The sequence below is a fragment of the Anser cygnoides genome, chromosome 20 (genome assembly GCF_040182565.1).
Source record: "Anser cygnoides isolate HZ-2024a breed goose chromosome 20, Taihu_goose_T2T_genome, whole genome shotgun sequence".
NCBI lineage: Eukaryota > Metazoa > Chordata > Aves > Anseriformes > Anatidae > Anser > Anser cygnoides.
The window spans coordinates 7,197,486-7,221,703 of record NC_089892.1 but is presented as its reverse complement, the minus strand read 5'-3'; the positions used below and the strand labels follow the sequence as shown (position 1 = coordinate 7,221,703).

Genomic DNA, 24,218 nt, shown 5'->3' with positions numbered 1-24,218 from the left:
GATTGGTGAGTATTTTAAAATTTAATTAATTGTCTGATTTTGAGTAATATTTTCAGACCTAGCATCAGTCTAAGTTTCTAACAGGGCAATGAGAAAGCTCAGAATCAAACAGCTTCCAGAAGAATCTTCCAGATAAGATTAAAATGATTTAAAATATTGAACATTTTACATATTATTATAAAATGATGGCAGCTGGCAGAACTATTTTTCTTTAACCTATATTCTGTAATTTCAGCAGTGGAGAAATAGTTTGGAAGGTGGGTCATGCTCTTGATTCTTTGAGGACCTGTTTGACTACAACAACAAATAGCTGCATAACATACAAATATAAAATTTCAAACGAGCCAACTTTTAAAAAAATCTGGATTTTTCTTCAATACCTCCAGTACCTTGTTTCTGTAATAAATATTAAAAACCATCATCTTTTACATTACAGAAAATGTTAAATAAGTTATTTAACAAAATACTTTTTTTTAGTCATTTTTTTTTCTTTTCTCCAAAGGCTGATTCCATTAAAAGAGCTGAATGAACCTTTTTACATCAATAAATAGTAAGGCATAAAGAAGCAAACAACAATCCCAGGACCAGTCTGTCTTTATTATGGGAACTTCCTCCTTCAGAGAATCCTTTTTTTGCTGGTGTAGGAAGGTGATTTCTGATTGTCAGGTGGTGGAACCTGGTTAGAAAAGCAATAATTATTACTATTTTACAGTACTTCAAATGCACAAAATTTATCCCTGGGCTATAATCCTGCAGAAGGATCTGCAAATATGAGCGCCCGTGTTCAGCAGATCTTCAAATTAAAGTGATAAAATCCCTGTAAGCATAAAGACTTTTTTATGTCACGAATCTCTAACTCAGGTAGGACTGAGACAGTAGTAGAGCCACTTAGCAGAACAGCTACAGAGCAGAAGGTAGTGCTCAGGAAGGCACTGCTGACGAGGATAATGGAGGAGAGATTCATAGAAAAGGAGGAAAATTTAAGGGCAGGCTGGGAAATGTACAGCCATTCAGAGAGGAATGGTGCGAGGAGGAGGAGGGGATTTAGGAGGCAGGAAGTATATTACAGCCTTCTGGGAGTAAAGCCTGAACCTTCTGGGAGAAATCAAAGCTGAACTGTGGATACTTAAACACTCAAAGTAATTTAATGCACTGCATTAGCAAATAGCTGTTTGTAGAAGCGTTGCCTATTGGGTCTGTGTTTAAAAAAACAGAAGCACTGGTTATTAACACATACGCAAGCTTTAAACACGGATGCCTTTTGTGAACTTAGACAGTAGCCAGCTTACTGGACTTTGATCTGATGGAAATTATTGGATGAAGGACATATGAATGTTAATTTAGGGGAAGTATCAGAAAAAAGAGGATTTAGCTGGTTGCTTGGCCAGTCATAAAACTCTAATTTAAACATCAAATATTGCAGAATATTTATCACACTGAACTGCTGCCACCCAGACTTGATCTTAACATTGTTCCAGTTGTAAACCCAAAGCAAATTGGACTAATTCTACAAATACTACTGACATAGCAATGTGTATTTCTAATGAGTATATACCAAGGAATTAAATGCAAGCAGAAATTTTACTTACTTCCAGGTTTCCTCTAGCCTTCTTCAAGACATCGTGAGTTAAAACCACTGGAAACAAAGAGATGATTACATTCTGCATGATCTTTCCTATATTCTCCATATTCAGGAGCCCAAATATTAAATAACCACATATTAAATAAACCAAATATTAAATAAGTATAAATTCACATCTACAAGCTGGGCAGTGACCAGGCAATCATATGCATTTCCTCCACACCACTTCAACGTTCTTACTTATGAAAAATCCAGATCTGTTACTGCATCCCAAGCCCTGTTTAGAAGCTCAGGCTCCTGTACAAACCTCCAGCTGCGAAAACCCGCGATAAAGGGGTGATGCTGTACAAGCAAACTCAGTCAGGGAAGAGCAAAAGGCCTTGCTCGGCACCCCAGGCAGGTCAGAAGCACCGCCAGCACCAGAATGCCATTTCCTGCCCCTGCAGTCCAGCTGCCACATAATATGTTTTTCAGATCTAAACTCCAGAGAAGTGTTTTTAAAGTATTTCTGCTGTAACAAGAACGATATATGTGAAAACACAAATAGCTCACAACTACATTTAACATCGCGGCTGCAAACAGACCCCTGTGAGCCAGCTGACCCAATTCCCTCAATCCAAGGCAAAGGAACACTTTCTGTTAATTTTAAGGGGAGATGGTGCGTGATCTAGTGGAGGTTGGGGGAGAAGGAGGAAAATGGTGCAGCGGCGAGGTTACGTGGGATGATGGGCTGGGAAGACAACAGATGGCAAAAGAAGTTAGCCTGCTCCTCCGGCAGTTCAAGGACAAAGCAACCTGTATGTGCTTAGGGGAAATCTTGTCAGTGGCTTGTTCTGAAGGGTCTAAGTTTTTCTCTCTTCATTCAGCTAGTTTGCCTCTGCAGGAAGAGAGCAAGACCTGTGAATGGTGGAGGGGATGCTTCTAAACAAAACTGATATTTAGAAATGTCAGGTTAAATATGTGATTCTCTAATCTGTGTCAGCTTCCTAACTGCTGAAAAATACCATTCACAAGTACCAATTTAATATTCCAGTCTCAAAAATAAACAATTTAGCCATAATAAAGATTTTTCATTACAATAATAAGAACCCAACAACTCCAAGGGTATAGCTGTCATGAGATAATTATACCCTTGGCGGATTACTGCAATTTGGCACTGCATTGTTACATGTTCAGAGGTTCAGATGAGGTTTATAAGCATTCCGTTCTCTTGCCCGGAGAAAACAGACAGAAGACTCTGATCCACAAGAACGTTCCAGTCTCTGCCTCTAAATATATTTAGGAATGCTCAACTAAATAACAGTGGGAACCTGAAAATCCTCAGTGGAGTGCCCAGCTAACAGGATGCTTGGAGAATGAAAGAAGGCAAGGTCACCTACTGGGATGCCTGTGGTTGCTTGCTAGCAAAAGGAGAAAGGCTGAAATAAAAACAAGTAAAAGCATCATAATAAAATCCAGCAGCTTCCTATGAGTCACCAGTTTTGTTGTATGCTTGGTCAGGAATTTGTATACAGATGCAATTTAGAAACATTTCTGAAATTGCTCTTTAAGGCAAAGGTAACATGACATCCTTAATTCCCATAATCAATGAAACTTAGAGAAAATTGTATCTAGGTCTTTCTATGTAGCAGAGTGCTCTCTGCTCATAGAGAACTCTGCTGCTAAATTCATTTCACCTGGCAAACTAGATTTTTCTAAATCAAAAATATTAAATTCAGTACATGAAGAGAATTTAGAGTATGTGACACTAATAGCGAGGCTGCTGCTAGCCAGGCAGTACTTCGCATTAAGAAGATTTCAGAAAATTTGGGTTTCATTTTATTGGGACCTAATTCAGAAGAGTTTGGATGTGTTGAAAAGGAGTGAACAAAATAAGAGGGAGATGGACTGTTTTATTTTTGAAAGTGTGGATGGGTAGTGGCTGTGAGGATAAGATTTTGGTCATAAGGCTAAAAATCTCTGCTGGGTTACACTCTGCACAGCCCTACTGAAATTACCCTTTGTGTCCGGCTGAGATGTCACTGGAGCTAGGAACTGACCAAACTTAATCAGTAAATGTATCCCTGGGATATTATTGGGATGGGCATAATAGATACCTTTGATTTTTATATGACAATACCAAACTGAGTTATTTAACTTTAAAACCTAAAGAAAACCTAATTTTGGATTTAGTGTAAGTAACTTGTACATCATTTGATGTAACAATTCTGAAATAAGCAACCAAAACCCTGCCCATAAATACTAAAAAAAACAACCTGCAGGCAGAAGATACATGTAACCTAGATATAAAAATTATAGGCTATGGAGAAAAATAACTTTAATTCTTCTGCATTGCATTTAATGACTTGACTAGCATAGTATTACAGCCATTTTCCTAACTCTGTATGATGTATAACATTTTACACTCTAGATTAATTACTGATAACACGAATGCCATTCCAGCACAGACTAATAAGTCATTTAGTCCCATCTCTTAAGAGAAGGTACGGATAGATTTTATTTTTTTTAAGAATCAAATGAAATCCTCCTCCTGCAGTACACATACTGCCATAGCATGTAGGTAGAAGAGAGGTGTAGCTCCAATCAAATCTCTTCTGATCAACAGATTAAATTTTAAAAAAGAAGAAATGGATCTCAGAACACTCAGCTGGCCTAGCACAGCTAGAATGTAGTCTATGTCCTACTTGTTAGGTTTCCAGATTATTTTCTAGATATGGCTGGTAAGGGTAAAATATCATTTCACAGCATGTCCTAATTTTTCCTTAAAAGACTTAGAGTAAACTTCTGTTTCCCTTGTTCTGAGCCTTCTGTTCTCTCACTCTTCGCACTCTGGTGCACAGTGTTGACAGATCTTTGCTGCTGCTGCTTTGGCTTTTCCCAGTATTCAGCCCTCTAATGCTAACTAAAAGCATACTTGCATATTTATCAAGACTGAGGCAAAATCAAAGTTTTGAGAAGGACAGCATCAAAAAGTTTGGCTGGAATGGCATACAGCAACAGTAACTTTGCCTCTGTCAGGAACTGTTGTAGGACAGGAAACTAATGTGCAATGGCAGTAACTGAAATGGAACAACTCAACTGATGAGTGGCAGCTGCACGGATTGACACGTTATCAGTCAGTGTGTGAAACTGTGAACTGCTTTTCATGGCATTCTATGCAGCCTTTTGCAGTTGCACAAAATCTTCCTGTCTGCATGAGGCTCCAGCAGTTCTGTACGGTCTGAATTTCATGCAGTGGTTGTTCCTACCACCTGAGAGCACACAGAAAAATGCACTTGCACCAAGTGCAAAAGAAAGGGCACCTATTTTCATTTTGTTGTTTCTCATTTTAGTGGAAGCCATGAACTGCAAAAAGAAGAACCATAATAAAGCATGAACTTACACTGGTCGATGATGACTTTCTCCATGTTTTCCTTCAGCTGGTTTGTGGAGTGCAAGCGTTTCACTGTGCTGTGTAACTTCTTCTCTTGCTCAGACAGTTTCTTACGTAATCTCAGTATTTCTGCTTTCATTCCTTCATCCTAAATTCAGAGATGGAAATATTGTATTAAAGCATCATGTAAATTATTTTAAACACTGTTAATGTTTAAACAATGTTAATGGCTAAATACTTCTGTACAAGAGCTTCCTTGAGCTTCCTTAGAGTATGAAATACTCCTTTGTCCTTCCACCTTCACTTCCCCAATGACAAGAGACTACAGTTCTTAGCTGACTTTTAGTGCAACTAGTTTTTCTGCTAGCCTGAGAAAAGTCTTAACACCAGCACTCATTTTTCTTTTTGAGTTTTCATGCCGCTTTTTCTTTTTTTTGCTCTCAACTGGAAAACATAATGAAGGTTGATGGGACAGGATCAGCAAGCATCCTGTCTGCCAGGTTGAGAACATCCAGCTTCCTTCTCCAGTGCTCTGTTAGTAGTTGAGGCTGCCTTAAACGAAAGGTTGAAAGGCATTGAACAAGTGACTGTCACAGTTTTATTGCAAAATTGTTTGACAGTATCATTATTCAAGGTTCAATTTTTACCACCAATTCCAACCAAGTTATGGTCAGTATCCTGTAAAACAGGACTACAAGTAGCCCTGACTGAGTCTGTTAGTATCACTGATCTGGATTCTTCATGCAAACTTAAGCTTGTACATTTTTCTTCTCGTTGTGCTACCTGTTAAATAATAGCATCTTCTGGAATTCTCCACTAGCATTTAGCTCTGTAGAAGAACTAATTACTCACAACTCCTGTGGGGCTAAACAGAAGGCAGCGAATGCTCAGTATCTTTTAGGAGACATTCTTTCATATGCTGCATTTAAGACATCAGAAGCACTCTACTGTCCTTAAGATGTCCTCGGTATGTTTGGTAAGAAAATCTAGAAAAGATTCTATCAGATTCCAATTAGGTGCTGTACTGGAAGCTCAAACCTCCCACACGAGGTCAGGTTTTCAGACTGATCCAGATCAAGAAGGTTTAGATCAGTATGACAATAAAGCATCAGATGCATCACACGTACACTGAGACACTTTTGTCTGTATCTGTGATATGTTCAGATACTGCAGTCCAGCCCTACATAAAGCTGTCTATACAGATTATATACGAGGATAAAAATGGAAGTATTCACACTTCTCAAGTCAGCCCAAATATGGAGCTGAAACATGAGAGAATTGTACTGCTTTTCTGATTTTACACATTTAAGAACGCTAGAAAATAACAACAGAAATGTTATTAAAATGATACATAAAGTGTTTGCTTTCCTAGAGCTTTATTTTCTTCAGCAATATCCCACTTTCCTTAAGAAAGGCATACAAAAAATCAGGGGAAAAAAATTCAAATTTACTTTAGAGACAGAGTTTGAAATAGTTTCATTGTTGAGTGTTGCTATCATGACAGTACAGATAATTCATTCCTCATTCAGTTTATTTTCATTCATTTGCATAGTGCAATCCCTTTTAGTTAAAACGTTATAAAACTTGTCTTGGGGTTTTGTCACACTTTTAAAAAAGCATCCTATTTTACAGCTTAGGCATCAAAACCGTAAAAGAAAAATGTAGCTCAGATTACATCAAAGTTGCTGAAGTTTCTGTTGTTACTGGTGTCTATATATAATCAAATTGAATTTGCTTCTACAATAGGGAGTCCAAACCTTTTCTCATTGAAATGAAACATTTGCTACCTGCCTAGGTTTCCTGAATATCACGTAACAAGGTTGCAGATTATATCCTTAATATAAAGCATTTTGTAAATAAACAGTATTTTGTAAAGAAAAGTACAATATGATCAGGACAGAAAGCCAGTACACGTTCAGCCTTAGCCTTCAGTGATGAGAGCTACTAAAGACTGGGCATCCTGGGTTTGTGATTTTCAAAAGATTGTCCCAGATGGCATGTTCCTAACTCGTGTATGTTCCTTGAACCATTACAACAGTTCAAAAAGGCAAAAATCAAACAAAATGAAACATAATAGTACCTGAGTGCCATGAGTAGTACTGTGTACAGCTTTCATTGGAAGGGAGACTCTCCAGAGAAGTTTCAATAAACGTGCAGCCTCTTCTAAAATCTGCTGTACTGTGTTCGCATTTGCAGAAAAGCTGTGCAGGGATGCCTGGTCTGGTACCTGTATCAAAGGATTAGACACATTATATTTTACATTTTAAAAATTACTAAAATGTAATCTTCATTAATGGCTTAAATCCAGTCGGTATTGCATATTTTAGATGATGTACAGAGCTCTTGTGTGCCACAAAAGCTAATTTGTTAGTTTACAAAGACTGTTGAATTACACATTATCTAAGAATTTGGGGGAGGGAGGGGATATATCCTAATCAATAACCATGATTAATAATAGATTACATTTACTAGATCTGCTATGCCGCATGGTAATAGTTGGCAGCTCTCTCCCTTCTCCATATGCATTTTGTACCATGTTATTTGAAAGTCAAATGATTACAGACATCAATTTAAGCAATATAGATGTTTCTTCCTTAGCAGACCCTTTAAACTGTTGCATTTAATGCCAAAATAACTATCATGACACACATAAAATGTATTCCTCTGCTGACAGATGAGAAAACCAAATTGAAGGAATTGCACGAATGTGAAATAAAGGAGAGAAAGAATGCAAGGGGAGCAAATGAATTACCGAAACAATGATGATACCAAAGGGGGAAGCGTAGTGAAGGAAAAGCATTTACAGTTTCTGCCCACATCCAGCATATCATCTGAATATTATATAGCTTTGTTATCTAACCAGGATCCTCCTGTCACATAAAACGTCCTGTTTGCTACGTAGTCTGAAACTTCAGTGATGTAAAGCTTGATAGGGAACTGCAAGTTGTGAAGTTTACTGCTTTTATCTTTACACCACCCGAAGAAGTTAAAAACTTTGACGGATTACTTTTTCAGTCTTTATTAGTATCTTAACTAGGTCATTTGAAAACATACGATACTTCACAGAGTCTTAAGTGTCATTCTGACATCGTTTTACTGTACGCATGTGATACCACAAAATGTACTTCAGAGTTGTTGTGGCTGCATTTTCAATAGCTTTACTATTTATAACTAGAAAATACAAGCATTCTTAAAAATATCTCCAGTTATAGTGATTCAACAGTGTCAATGAGCAGTCTCCATTCCAGCGTTTCATTGGTTTTACACCACTGGCATGTTGTTTGAACATTCTGATCCAATAGCTGCAGTTTCATATAGAATCATAGAAGCATTTAGGTTGGAAAAGACCTCCTTCTTAGTTCATTATTAGCTGCCATGGACGTATAAGGAATGTTCCTTCCCTTTTGTTAAATTTATAGGTAGATTTGTCTTACTCCATCCACCCCAAATACACTATCAGGCTGTTAACTGTATCCAGATATTAACACCACTAAGTAAGAAAAAGATAGCATAAGTAAACACTCGTTGTTCTCCTGATTCTAGAGGAAAAGGATGAAATATCTGATATTTTTTTCCTTTGGTATATTATTCAATACAAGGCAAACATTTTATTGCTTTAAGAACCATTATGCTTAATACTACAGCAAGAAAGAGCACCATGATTTGACATCACTATGTCACGCATGATGCAGAAAGGATGATACGCTATGTCTCAGAAGACAAGATTTGAACAGTTATGAGATATCCAGGTTCCTAGACTAGCTACTGGTATTTCTAAAGTATTCAACTGCTCCCAGGAAGTGGAAAAATATCTAAAAGCTTCCCTAATGTAAAACAACTCTCATTAGCATACATCAATCATTAATGTACTGTTATCACCTGGTGTTACTAGAGGACAAAATACAGGCAAGTGGAGAACTTTATCTGCTATCTTCAATTGTATATTAGATTTCTTTTAACTGTCTCTAATTTCCTCGGTTTATTCCAGCCTTCATTACAAGAGAATTTCCTCAAGTATTTTTATGCTTAGGTTACTGATACATACCCTCACTATAAGCCCTTTCTAAAGCATTTTAGAGATGTATCCGCTTCTTGAGTTTTTTTGTATTTGTTTTATATCATTTCCATTTAACAACTACCTGTTTCCGTAGTAAAAGCAAGTAGTTTCACCTCATTTAAAGTAAAAGTGAGATAGCTTATTAAAGGACCAGAATTAACTAATTTATCCATAGCCTCATTAACCCAGAATCACAAATAGGAGTCTGCATCTAGATGAGACTTTGACTGCCAAGGTTGAGGTGTCCCAACAGAGTTATTCAGTTAACAGTGCCTGCTGCACCATTAACCTGCTTCTTTGTTTTTGTAATCTATACATTTTGCATCTCTAGGTGAAATTCAACATCCTCTAACAGCTTTCACTGCCTTACCTTTATGCCAGGCTCCTGCGCTTTCGTACCAGTGACCTCTCTCAAAGAAATCTCCATTTCTCCCAAAACCTGTTGCCCTTCTGAAATCTGTTTCCGCAGAGCATTATAATCCTCAATCAAGCCAAGAACATGGCGCCCATTTTTGTCTGCCCACATACGATGTCCAGGAACAAGACGAGGGGTACATGCTGTACTGGAAGATGAGGTGCTGTCTAAATCATCTTTAGAGGCTGATTGCGTACCTGGGACAGAAAAACAGTACATACATTTTTTATCCCTATATGTAGAACTATTTAATACAAGACTTCTTTCAAACAACCTGGGACACTGACAGCATGCGTGTGTAAGATACTTTTGGATGTACCTGTTTTTGCTAGCGAAATGCAATGTCCGTGCTTCTGCAGCTCACAAATGTTTCTGCTGGCAGCTGGGCATTTGCAAAGATTTTCTGCGCATCAAAACAGGAGAAGGAAGAGCGTATCAGTAGAAGTTAACATACATTAAAAAATCTTCTTAGCTCTAATTCTGTTCCTCTTTTTGCTGATGCTGCACTTAGAGTCAGGAAGCAGAGAAACACAGCTAGTTTTCTACTACCATGTCATATATTTTCCAGCCTTCACCTACATTCAGTTTTTTTTAGCATCTGTCCAATGTTCAAGACAGCTCCCAAAATCAAGTCACCATGAGAAAATCCAAAATATACTGAAAATATTTTAATCAACTCCACAAGCATGACACTCTCTATCGTGATGACCCTAAGAAGCCATTCCCATATGGAGCACATGAGAGTGCCCAAGCAGGAAGCCCACAGAGAATGGCAGCCACCCATAAAGGTTATCAGCTATGTTCAGCATCTTTCTGACTTGCACATGGTAATTATGTTCACTACATATTTCAGCTGAAGTGTGATTCTTATTGGAAGTGAGATGGTAAAAAAAAAAAACACAAAACCTGTTGTGTCTCACGAGCTCTCCCACCCATTCCCTGATGGTGCTGCTTCGTGTGCTGCATAAGGTCATTTAGGTAGGCATGTGCAGCTGAAGTGCATGGAGTTAAAAAGCCCCATTATTATTCCTTCCCACAATGTGCTGTGTACCAGTACAAACAGTAGGAAGGGAGACCTTATGCTGTACATATGGAAAGCTGTTACTATGCTGAGTACTTCAGCAGCAAGGAAGAGCATTCCTGTGCCCCCTGTTTTCCCTGTACATCTATCTGTCTTGGGATCATAACCTAACCCTTAGCATAAAGAGAACATTTTCCCTGATTTGCTAAAACAGTATCACTTAACAGTGATTGAAATAAAGCTAAAATATTCCTCAAGGCCATAAAGGGGACAACTGATTTATACAAAGACCATTTAGTGCTCTTATTGATCCTTCTTGAGTCACCATAGCAAATGCTATAGAGCTGTGCATGAAAAAAAAAAGAACCTCCAGATAAGCAAAAATTATTGCAATTTAACATAGGCATCCTTCCATCCCAGATACTTTCTGCAAATGCTTTTCTTGAATGAAAAAGAAGTGGCAGTTGGAGGCTTTAAGACAGTACAGTGTGCATTTTACTTCCCCGTGCACTAATAGCTCTAACAGGAAAAGGATTTGAAAGGCTGATGGGCAGCTCCCAAATTGTACAGTTGATGTTGAATAAAGCACTAAGAGCATCTTTAAAGAACAAAGTACAGTTTCTACAGCATAACAAAAGCATGTGTGGCACAGTACCATTCATTCCTGCATAATGCTGAGATTCTTGTTTGAAAAGATAGTTGATATTCACAGCTGACACTGATCCCATTTCCTCCTCCTTTTCTTTTGAAAGCTGTTCCTCTAATTTTTCATGCAAAGTCTTGTTTGTCTCTATGCTTCTTTCAAGCTGTACTCGCAAACTCTGTATTTCAGTCAATAGTTCATGTAAGTCAACTGGATTATTCTGATCTTTTCGAAATTCTTCTGATGCATCACATTTGGGATCTGAGACAATTTCAAAAGAAACACTTAACATCTTCAATAATTAAAATAATATTAGCCATTATCAGAATGCTGAGCAAGTAAATTATAGCCAGCTTTATCCTCAATATTAAGAATTAACTACAAACAGCATTAAGATAATGGTTTGACAAAAAGCACGTCTTAATTGCTTCAACCCTCAAAAGATTTAAAGAGCTGAAAATTATTTTTTACTTTGTCCATAAAAGCTAATAAGTCTCATGCCAAAAGCAAAAATATAATAGCAAGAGAAGGAAGAGGATTTACAAAATTTTTATATTATGCACAGTCTGGGAAAGAAAAAAAAAGAAGAAAGAAATAGGTGATCTTGGAGTATGGAGGAGGGATAAGGTACAATTGCGAGTTTAATTTTATACACTGCAGAAAAAAAGAAAATAGTGAGCACCTGGCAACCACAGCAACAAATCTGAACCTCAAAAAAGCAAGGGCTGCATTTGTCTTTTCATAGAAGGCGGTCAGCACACAAACAATTCCATGTATTCCCCCCATGCTGAAATCAAACTGTTCTCCACATAGTGGAAAGGATTCGAGAGCATGAGGTGGGTGCTGCTGCTCTCTCATTACATTACTAGTTCTGCAGGAAAGTAGTTTCTATCCCTGAGCCAGCCTTGGCTTAAAGCCCTACGCCAACAGGGCTGCTCTGCTGCAGCTAGGCATGAAATACAGCGGTGGCAGGGCATATTACTGAAGGTAGAAAGAAGAAAATAATCAACTTTTACAAGAACTTTAAACGGAAAATTAACTCGATCCTGTGTGCAGTACTTAGCAGAGCTCCACTTTTTTTACCTACCCATGCCACCAGCTGCTTGGTGCTCTAACGTCCTTAAAAGCACTAGAAAGAACTCATGTAAGTCTCATTCCTTCCCCTCACCTTCCGTGACAGACAAGTGGGCAGGAAATTATTAAATGTCTTATTCGGAAAGCAGTTCCAGCGCTTCTCTCAAGCCCCAGGGAGAAGACACTACCCTCATATTCAGGCAAGAGAAAGCACAAGCTACCTGAGCAAGCACTACCTGTGAGGAAGGAGCAGCCTGTTTTCAGATGAAAACTAAATACTCAACGTGCCCACCAAGTTTATTCAGCCTGAGCAACTTTTAATATTTGAGCTTAGCTTAGTTAAAAAGGTAAAGGGAACTTGGGTGTGCCTAGTCGGAACATAATCAAGCATTTCAACCTAACAGTTAGATTTCCAAGTAAAAAGCAGCATTTTATCATCAAGTTGTTGCTGCTTCTTTGCACAGCAGACCTGAGCAGAAACAAAGAAATAGTGACCCAGCCGTACTGTCCTTTGACAAGATCTTACTCAGAGGGAAGGGACACATGGGCCAAGACATCCCTTGTGCATTTATACCTGTCCTCTTCCTTTTTGCTTCTTCCAGCTTTTCATAAACCTTGATCTCCGTTCGCAGCGACTGCAGTAACTTCTCATTCTCAGAGAGCTGACGTTGCTTTACATTCATTTCTGTTTGCAACCTGTTAAGTTCCAATAAAATGCTAAGTTAACAGTTGAATTTTTATCCTTTATTTCAAAATCTAGAATCCACTTCCCCCTTCCCCCACAATTCTTCCCTTGCCTTTTGAATACATCTATGCACCTCATTAGTGTTAATGGTTATGGCTAAACACATGCATGTCACACTGACAATTTTCTTCCCTGAAAGAATGTCTAAATGTGGACAGAATCAATACCTGTTTAATTCATTACGACTGCTGTAAATTTCACATGTCAGATATTTGGTTTCATCTTCCTTTTTGCCGATTTGTTTTTGCAGCCTTTCATTTTCTTTCTTGATGCATTCATAATCCTCATGAAGATGCTCAATGATTGCATTCTTTTTAGAAAGAGATTCTCTTAACTTTTCATTTTCCTTTTGTTTATCTGAAAGGAGAAGAAACACAAGTTATTTGTAATGCCCACAACCCACTAAAGCGATGCTCTTTAACAAAATCAGCTTTTTTAGAGACTGTCAGAAAATAACAGCTGCTCTTCTGAGTTTTAGGATTTCAGTATTTCAATTTTCTATTGATTTTTGCTAGATGCATTTTCTGTAACAATGCAACACTTAACTCCCAAGATTCACAAAGGGTTCCATAAAAGAGCTCAATAAGTAACTGTGTAGGGCTTCATACGCCAAATGCCCCCACTACCTGGAACTGGTCAGAAGGATGGCATTCAAAAACTAGCGGCAGGAGTTTCCCAAAGAAGGCTGTGAATTTTGCTAATCCTCACAAAATAGTAAATTTGACTTCTCTTTTGGAAGAAAAGAAGTCAGTAGGACTGCTTCAGGGAGCAGAATCCATGCTCCTCTTTGTCCCATAGAAATCCCTCTGTTCTCTCATTCCCAGCCAACTGTATGGCAGCAGTCCTTTTCTTGGCACAAGCAGTTCCCCCTGTGACAAAGAACTGTTGGTAGGGGCAACTGAGCATATTGGAACAGCTGCAACCAGAGAGGTTTATAAGGACCCTAAATTTTTTTTGTGACCCTACATTCAGTATTAGAAAAGGAAGAGGCACCCTTGGCAAAGAAACAGCAGAGCAGAGTCATTCCGACTCCCAGCTGTCAGAAAATCATTTCCTCATCTTCTATGAAAGGCTATGAAAATGGTAATCCCCATGTGCTGTTGAAAAGGTGCATCCTCAGCCTTTCACTACTAAAGGGCTAAGCTAAGACTAGACAGAAAGCACCTGAGAAGAAAACAAGCAGGAAGTATCTCTGCGGCTTTTCTTCTCTAGTGCCTCCAGGAATAAAAGGAAAAGAACTCACAAACTCCAGAGACACTGACATTATTTTAAAACTCAAGGTTGACAATGTGTTATTCACTGTGGTTCTTATAAAATAAAATAAAAAAAGAAACTCTGATATTATCGGATCATATTGTCAGACGTGGAAACAAAAGCAGTAATACATTAACAAAAATCAGATTGTAAACAAAACAATAAGCAACAAGAGGCACTAAAAGAGAGGGCTTTGGAATAGAGGCATGGAGAAAAAAGAATTAAGAAAATGGTAATAAAAGGCAAAGGGAGGAAAAAGAACGTGTAAAAAGAAAGAAATGTAAAAAGAAGGGAAAAATGAAAGCACACATCAAATGGAAAATGCTACGAATAAACAGAAAGAAGAAACATTACTGCTACTCTTTTATCATGTTAACTTCAGTATGAATGCTTACGGTTGAGCACAGAATTTCAGGAGTGGGAAGAATGGAGAAGTCAATTTAATGGACTGTAAATACTTTATTGTTTTCTGATTTGGAATGAGTTGTAGTCTACTCCTGTAAAGCACAGTTTTGCATTTTACCTCTGGATCCTTTTGCTAGCATTGCATTCAGAACTTGATTTTGCTTCCTCAGGAAACGTACTTCAGAAGTCAGAGAATTATCCTGCTCTGAGCCACGGATGAAAATGTTTGCAGAACCTATAAATATATACATAAAAGATGATTTATGAGTCATCTCTAGGTCATTAACGATTAAACTTTCCAGACAAGAACAATTTAAAAAATCACAGAAAAACATGTTATGAAAGTATTTATCCCCTCTGTATTTTGAAGGTTATCCTTACAGACTGAAAGGCAGTTCAGGTTAATGCCAAGTAACCCAACGCCCTGCATCACAAGTACCTCCCATTGCTGGACAGTAATTACCAAAATTGCAAAATTATCCCTGGAAGTCTTTAACTATCAGACAAGAATGCAACAGGACAAAACACAGGAGCATGTTGTGACATTGCTATTCTTTTAAAATCATGCAAACTGTACCAAGGTTCACCCATATTTCTGTATTCCTTGGTTCATACTCTGTTGTATTCACTGAAACCACTGCAGAGGACTGCTAGATTTTACAAATTAATTAACAGTGGGTAATGCTGGAAGTAACAAGCCTGTTTATCCATATGGTACCATGCCAGTTGAGAGCGTAGGGCTGGAGTCACCATCTTTGCCTCTGATTACAACCTGAGAACCCATTTATAATCGCAGAGATGAAGACTTGTACTTTAATTTCAGCTAATTTAAAATTACACAACTGAGCCAGTGTTGATTGACGTAGGGCTTCCATCAATAACCTCGGGGAGGAAAAGGCACCTCCAGAGTGTGACTTCTCTCCAGTGCCTCCAAGAGGAATGCTTGGATTTAATGCCTGACTTTTAGAAACTTCAGGCTGATGAATCCTACTCTGAGTACCTCATTGCACTATTCATATGAATGTAAGTGCTAAATCGTGTATCCATTCAGTCAAATTCCAGCCTAGGTAATCCTCATTACGTACTGTATTTACACTGCTTATCCCCCAGCGGTGTGTACAGTGCATCCTGAGAACTACCATATTCCACTCACAAGGCAACTGCCTCTGAAATGCAAGTCAAGTAATTGCTATTGCCCTTTATAACCTATTTATAGTCAATAAAACACTTCAGGACCCACTGGAATTAACATTACCATTAAAAGTGTTTTTCAGCTGATTGGTTATCCCAGTATCTACAATGCTTTAGTGCTTGAGATAACTGCATGAGTGTCAACTATTTGGTTAATAGAGAAATAACCAGCTGGCAAAAAAATTAGCTGAATGGGTGAGGAGGATGCCTTTCAGCTCTGGCAGTTCAATTCAATTTGATGTGCTGCACTTCCTCTGAATAATCTCATTTTATTGTAATCCCAATTGAAGCTTTTACCAACTACCTAACTGGGATGTAGTGTGCCATGATATGCACCTCTTGTCGTTACTGAAAGACTCAAAGGCTCTAGAAGTCTGGCACTAATGGCATTTTACTATCTATATGTTAAAGAGTTGAGGTAGCTATGTGAACTCAAAAGGCTTTTCCCTTTCAGATTTTAACAAAGCAATTCAACTTGAAGTGGCAAGGCTTGATGGTCTCATCTTGATTCTAATTTAATTTATTGCCCATCACCCAGCTTTATCCTATTTGAAAAGTTATGCTATCACAATCCTACTGAAAGGCTTTAGAATATAACTATTAGTTATCTTACATAATAAGGGATAATGTAGAGCCAGTGGTAATAAGGCCACAATCCTGCAATTTGACCCACTACTGAGACTACTACTTCTGTGCAGAGCCCTGCTGACATCAATTACGCTCTCCATAGATGCAAAGGTCCATCCAAGCAGAGTACAGTGAAGCATCAGGGCCTACAATTGTGAAACACTTGAGTTTTCATTATGTTACGTGCTGAAAAAGTGAGCGCTAAGGAAGCGTACCTCGAAGGGTTCAAAGGAAGCACTGACTGAAAGGCAGGCACTACAGAAAATCACAGCATGGAGGAAGGAAGTAAATACTCACTCCCAAACAAAGCAAAACAAACGCAAATTCAAGCAGAAGATAAGTCTGAGGATATATATTAGATACTTACGGGTTAAAGAAAGCAAACAATCCCCCCCTTTTAATGTTAACTGCTGTTAATAACATTTGAAACATAGGAAATTCAAAATTAAACCTTTGATTTTATTTTGATGCCTCACATTTGAAATGATTGAAGCAATTATTTCAGATCTACTTGCACTGCAAATCTCAGCTCTACAGTAATGATGTAGCCATTACCAGCTCTTGTGTCATTTATAGAATACTAGAAGCCCAGAGGCATTTAAATATTTAGAAAATCTACTTAATAAAAATAGCATAGCAAAAATGATGGCTAGGTGTGCGTATATACATACATATAATATTTATCAAATAGACAAGAGTAATTCAACGTATTGACTTTCTTCGAACCAACAACTCAATATCAAATGAATTTAACAGGCTCTCATCAACAATTAAGTACATTACACCTTATTTGTCCTCTTTAAAGGAAAACAGATGAAGGGTAGTAAGTTAAAAGTTAAAAAACTGTTTTGAATGATTATGCCCCAAAGCTAAAATCTCCTTGAACTTCACTTAGGAACTTCTTTTTACACTGAAAGCCAATAAAAAAAACCTATATATATATATATATATATTATATAATACAAAAATAAGTAGCATCACTACTAGAGGAGAGAACGCACATATCTGATACCATGAAAGAGATCTTCAAAACTGAGAGAAGCAGAAAGTGCTGAAAGAACACAGTAACAACCAGGAACTGTTGTAACACATACTTGTTTTTTCCTTCCTTTTTGAATTTTTTCCTCCATGCATTGGTAGATGCACTAAGGCAACAAGAAGACAGATGGAAGGCATAAGACAGTTTATAAAGAAAATATACTTTCCCTGCATTAATGGATGCCCTTGCCAGAATCTTTATGAAGCTGTAAAAGAGCTGGAAGTGTTTCAGTGTGGTTATTTCTAGAGCACGGTATGCCTTTCCAGCAGCGTAAATACTTCATGAATGAAATGGATGCTTTTTTATACACCTTTCCATCAGCATAAATTACTCCTGAAAGCAAACTGCCATTTGTAGGTAGTATCCATTTAAACAACAACAGAAATGGATCACGGGTATGATGTAAAACATAATGAATCTAATGTCAATATTAGTGAAACTGAGTAAGAGGAAAGCATATACGTATTTATTGCCTGCTTCCACTCTGAGTAATATTGCATATTAATCAACTCTCCTATAGGGGGAAATGTGGGAAGGAGAACACGAATAGAGAAAGCAAAGTGTGGGAAAGTATGCCTGGTGCTGTAGGCATGAAAAGGTGCTACAAAACCATCCTTACTGAGAGCCTGGCTACCTTTCCATGAAAGTTCCAAATGCACCACAGAGCTCAGCTTTCAAAGACGCCGAACACTAACAACAGCGAGCAGTGACTCTGAATTTGCATGCCTATTTTTAGTATTTTCATCCACTGCTTCATATTAGAGTTTGGAATGCAAACCAACTCTATGTTAACATTTTCATCAGTTTGTCAGATAATTCTCATTAAAAATGCTCCATGTCATTTTGTGTAGAACATATTTATCACACCAAGCAATTCAAATGACAGAACACCATAGCCTAGGCTCTATGCTCTACTCCAGCTATTTCGCCCCTGTATGGAAACAAAATCTGGCTTTAAAGCAGTCAGAGAAATCCAGAGAAGTCATCTCCACCAGTCCTGTTTACGGAGGCAGTGTACTGTCCACCCTGCATGTACACAGACTAGGGGTAGGACAGCTAATTCCACGGCATTCCTACTTTGTACCAATAGCAGCAACACTGGAGCAAGTCACCTCCTCTACTCATTCTGGGCCTAGACCCAACTGAAATTATGTTGATAAAATTGGCTTCCTCGCCTGCAACTACCCCTGGCTGGACATGGCAGAGAATTAAAAGAGGGTGACAACCTAACATCCAAGTCCATTATAACAATAATGACATCCTAAAGGCAAAAGAAAACAGGCTGGTTGCTGATAACTGAACTAGGCAACCTTTCAATTTTCTGGATGAAATTCAACCACAGTATCATCAAATGGCATAAAACTACCTGGTAGCACTGCAGTCCTGTTCTCTTAGCAATATGTGCAATTGTAGGTTTGCAGCTTTGAGGTGGACCTATATCCCACAGAAGATTTGTGCATCTCTACTGGACACACTGCAAGCAATGGAGTCAAGGAAGAGGCAGGCACAGGATAAGTGTGTTTGGAAGCATGGAAAAGCTGTGCCTGCTGATGAAGCTCAAGACACAGCAGTATTCAGAGAAAGGCATATCATTTCCCAACTGTAAAGGGGTGGGTTTTACTCAAAAAAGGACACAAAACATTTCCTACAGTGTTTACTCCCTCAGGCTTTAAGCAGGAAAGGTGGATTTAACTTATCAGGAAAAAAATTCTTACCTTGATCTAGTTCTTTGTCTATTACTTGTCTCTCAAGCTGTTTCCTCAGTCTCTCGTTGTTTTTTATGGAGTACTCTAAACGTTGTCTCAGGATTCGAATTTCTTGAAGATGCTCCATTAATAACTCTGAATAAACCAAGAGACCACTTCTTATTTAGAGCAAGTGATTGTATTCCTTTCCTCTGTGTACTCCTGTCTAACCGAATGTGCATTAATACTAAAAAATGACATAACTGTTCAAAATGTTAGACGCTAAATATCTGGCTCCATAGCAGTTTTTTTTTCCATATAGGGTCCAAACCACACATTCACTGAAAACTACTCCAAACTTTAATTTAAACAATAGTCCAGTTTTAAGGCTTTTTAAGCATCATCTTCCTACAAAACTGTAGCAGATCACAATGTTGTGTAGTTAAAACATTGCCTAGACTTGGGAAGGAATCCTAAGTTCTGCAATACAGCTTCAGTTCAGACTCAGCACAGCAATAGTACACATTTTTCCTTATAACAATAGGAAGCTTACCAGAGTAACTCAGATATAAATTTGACTTTGGCTTACACAATGCATACCTTAATAAATAAATCTGTTCTATCAAGTTTCATTACTGTACCTGTTCCTTCTTGCTTTGCCATTCCACAATTTTTCTTCCATTGGCTGTAAGTTTCAGCTTTACTCAGGAACTTATCTGTTCAAACTGTCACTATCTTATTTGTCAGTTTATCCATGTCATACACTCCTGGTTTACTCTGCAATATTTTTTCTCCTGAACAGTACATGCTATCTCAGCTATTAAATTTTCATCACTGCCTATAACAAACTACTGCAAGCATTGCTTGCGTTTAGTGAAACTATCCAGGTCAAACATGACACCGCTTATTAATTATGCAGCACTTACAATTCTCAAGGAAACACAACACTGGCTTTTATAAAATTAGAAAACCTCTCTTTTTCAATGCAATAATCTCTTGACAATTGTCTATTTTTTCCCTCATAACTTGTCTATTTAAAGACCGTCTAGAGTACTGTAAAAGATGATAGTCTAAAACAACAAAGACAAAATATCATAGTTAATTTTGTTTCAAACAGGAGGTAGTTCAAATCGCTGTCATCTCTGTATGCCTTATTACTGAAATTGCAATGATTATGCAAGATACTGGAAAGCCGAAGCAGACAAACATTCTTCATTATTTCTTAATTAGTTCCCTCGTGTCTTATTTATCACATTTTCCCAATATCTAGTGAATCTTCATTGGGAAAAAAAATTACCTGGGGGAAACTTATTTGGCAGAAGCGCCAGTGTGCCACGTTGTCCTTCTCCTAGGTCGTGTCTGTGCTCTGGTGATCCAAGAGATGACTTTTCTGACAAATCAAAGTCAGACAAGCTATGTAGAGCAGATGGTACAGGTGATTCATCCTTAAGTTGCTGGTACATTGTGGTGTTCTTCTCATTCTCCCTTTTGAACAAAACAAAATGTTTTAAATTACAAAAAATATTTTATTGTTTCAGAAGCATGAACTGAGAACACGGTGGCATGCTTACAGGACTCAGGTTAGGGAAGTGACTTTATGTGACCAAATATGACAAAGAACTATGCATCAGTGGTATGTATCAAGTCTGAAATTCAAACCTCACTATGTCAGCAGGAATAATCAATAAAACTCAAGCCTAGTGTTCATGTTCCAGTGCTAGCTGAGGTCCGCTTTGCGTTAAGGGGCCTCAGATTGCCTTAAACAGGCAGCTGAGGATTTCTGTCACACAAAAGAATCCCAGGCTGGCATAAAACCAACATGAGCAGCATAACAACACGGGCTCTCTTCACCTTCACCCTTATGCTACTCTCTTCAGCATGAGGGTGTTTTGAGAATGAAGTTCAACACCACTGTACTCCGGTGATCCTGAGCCAGCCCCAAGGTCACGCAAACAGAAGAACTACCCTTCCTAGCAGCTGCAATTAGGATTATATCTAAATACACACCTTGGTGTATTCTGCACAAGAATGAACGTTTTATGTTTGTTCATGAAAGGAAAAAGCTTGGTAGCATGATGTCTCATCTCAGTATCTCAGCCCTTTGCTAAGAAGTAGCAAAAAAAAGCCCAAGTTTGTTTTCTATGAATATTCTATTAACAGAATGGATATTAATGAAACAGGCAACATAAACAAAGCACTCACCAAAAAGTAAGACAGTTGAAGTTGGACTACAAAATATAGAGCATCCTTACCAATTTATCAAATAACATGGTATTTAGATAACATGGAGTTACACTCTTACCTTTGAGCTAATTCATAAAGTATAGTAACTTCTGCACCTAGTGACTCTTCTGCAAAGCAAAAACATCTGATTAAAAACAGATATTGAGAATAACACTTCTTTCCCCTCCATCTTAAACTATTTATATATAGAATGGTAAATTAATGAGAATTTACAGAAGCCAACAGACACTCAACACATTGTGCATTAATGTCAAATACTGTACGTGAGCAAAACCATTTATGGCACAGCAAGAAAGCCAAACTTTCACTGAGGTTCAAAAAATGTCTAAGGAAGGACTATGCAACATATGTGCCAAGTTTTACAGCCTTAGTGCTTTAGTCAGCACACAGAGGTGAAAAGTTGTGCTATACTGCAAAAGGATTGGGGTACATGTCGCTGCTACTGCATTAAAAATTGCAAAAGAACAATTCCATCTCACTTGGATTTTTTCCATCTGGAGCCACGCTAACCAGTTGTCCTTAAACGGGCATGCACAGGACTCTTTCTGCAATATTCTCAGTGGCACAGTGTCAGCATAAGCACAACTCGGTGTTAGGGACCTGGACTCAGACACGAATTTGAATTAGGAAATAAGAGTTGTGTGGTGTCACCTTGGCTCCCCACATTGTAAAATTTTTGTGCAATTAAGCAAAAGTGGCAGGCAAGAGTTGCACAGCTGAAATTTCTGGGGAATGAACTGAAGGTCAGGATGGAAACGCAGAGACAGACGGTTGTTTATGCTTCTTCTTTACAGTCAATTCTTAGTAAGCTGAATGTTCTTTATTGCCCTACAAACATCATTTTATTTTAATGTGTGATTCAATGCAACACCATTGTGTTAGATATATTGAATTGTCTCAGTTGTCAGTGACTTTTCATAGTATATAGGATACCATCTGTTGGCTTGATGCTTTTTTTTTTAAAGACATTTTATCTTTATTCACAACAGTCTTCTTATTTGTAATGCAAAGAATCTCTGTAGCCACTGAAATCATTGAAGACACTCAATCTTTTATTACACTGCTATGACACGCTAGCCATAATACCTTTTTCTCATATACAGCTTCCTTCTATGAACAATCAAAAACAGCAAAATGCTGCCACTATCTTTAAAGAAAGGCAGAATACAGATCATTCTACGGCTAGGACCTGAATGTTTCAGAGCAAAATGATCTTCTAGAACCAATTTCAGGAAGTTGTAGGGGTCAGTGTCCCTATTTTAGGCCACTTCAAGTGTTTGGCTAAAGATGCCAGTTTTGCAGCTGACATCTGTGGAAGCACTGCGAGCTGTTGGGAGAGAAACAGCCACACTTGTGATGTTAGGGCTAAAATAAAACTTTTATTAAACCATAACCGCTATGTTTTGAACAGTTCAAATAAGCATGTATATAAACAATTCAAAATGGAAGGTGCCAATATGGAGGCCAACTACCAAATTAAAATCCAGTCTTTTTGGAGGATTAAAATTTTATACTCCAAGGCAGTCCTCCACATAAAACATTCAAAAGCAACCACGAGGAAGTAAGGGTCTTATTCGCACACAAACACAAACAAAAAATCTACACATTTTGAGAATACTAACATGCCTCAAACAATAAGCACAAAACACTGCTACTTACCATACAGGAATTTCCTTTCCAGCTTCTCAAACAATAGAACGCTTTGATTCAGCTGCTCACGGAAGCCTTCAGCAACATAATAATCTACATCACTGGCTTGAAGCAGTTCCTCAAAAGCTTTAATAAGGCTCGTCAGATGTTGATGGTAAGTGACACAACCACCGTGGATCTCTTTAATTTGTTGGTGTTGAAAGGAAAGCTCTTGAGCTTGCGAATGAACTAATGAATCATATCTGAGAAAATGAAATTATCTTTGAAAGCAATTTTCTGACCATAAATAACATTTAAATATAAATAAAAAGTGAATTAAACTTATATTTCTAAGCTATAATTTTATGTGACTCAATTTTCTTTTAAAATGCTTTTACAGCCACAATGACAAATATATTGTCTCTAACTGTTGAGTTTTGTATTTATGGGCATAACTTGGGGGTTATTATCCTTCACTTAACTGCTTCATTTGTAAGTTGTGCAGAAACTAAAATGATGAACTTGTTTGTCTGCCTGGAAGTAACCTGGATGGCATGCAAAGGTGCCAAAGCAAAGCAAATAGGACTGAATACATGAAGAGAGTTTTTAAAATTACACGTATTTTTTCCTGTTTTTTTAAATTAGTATAAAAGATCAAATGGAGCTGTCCCTTCTGAAACTGTATATAGTGGCTGCCAGGAGCACAATATTGGACTTTCTGAGCTCATGGTTTCATCTAGTCTGACAAATCCTACATATCTCTGAAGGCTTATTGCCAGAAATGTGACCATGACAACTACTGTAGTGTCCAAACTCTTCTCCACAAGCTAGGGTATAAATTTCAATTCAGATCAATTGAATTTATTCTGCACTTGTGATTATAGACATCCCCTTTGTAATATAATTGTCTGTATCACACATCTTTTTACAGATTCATACATTAGTGGAAGGAGTGAAAAGGGAGAGAGGACCTGAAAAAGTGCACGGAGTCAAACAAAAGAATACATAAACAAAACGTATGGTGGTGTGGGTTGTTATGAAATTTTTATTGTCATTTGTATAGGAAAAGATATGTAACTCATTTCTGGGTCTGTCACTTGTGACTCATGTTGTTGTCCTAGACAGTGGCCATAAAAACCTCACAGCGATCCATGCCACCTCATTGCTTAATTTACAGTCAGATCTCCCTTTGTAATATGACAGAGTTGTATTTTCAAGGTATGTAAATTTATAT

The 24,218-nt window shown here is 37.8% G+C and overlaps 1 protein-coding gene across 1 annotated transcript in view; it reads right to left on the bottom strand.

Annotated features, from left to right (window-relative positions):
• Positions 1–2: 2 nt before the first annotated feature.
• CDK5RAP2 (CDK5 regulatory subunit associated protein 2) overlaps positions 3–24,218 on the bottom strand; it is an 80,105-nt gene continuing 55,889 nt past the window's right edge. Inside the window, 14 exon segments of the mRNA XM_048052975.2 lie at positions 3–676; positions 1,590–1,636; positions 4,965–5,103; positions 7,036–7,182; positions 9,383–9,624; positions 9,747–9,830; positions 11,104–11,352; positions 12,740–12,861; positions 13,078–13,267; positions 14,688–14,804; positions 19,142–19,267; positions 20,409–20,596; positions 21,414–21,462; positions 23,015–23,247. Of these exon segments, the coding sequence (XP_047908932.2) occupies positions 617–676; positions 1,590–1,636; positions 4,965–5,103; positions 7,036–7,182; positions 9,383–9,624; positions 9,747–9,830; positions 11,104–11,352; positions 12,740–12,861; positions 13,078–13,267; positions 14,688–14,804; positions 19,142–19,267; positions 20,409–20,596; positions 21,414–21,462; positions 23,015–23,247 (1,993 nt within the window). The 3' untranslated portion in view covers positions 3–616.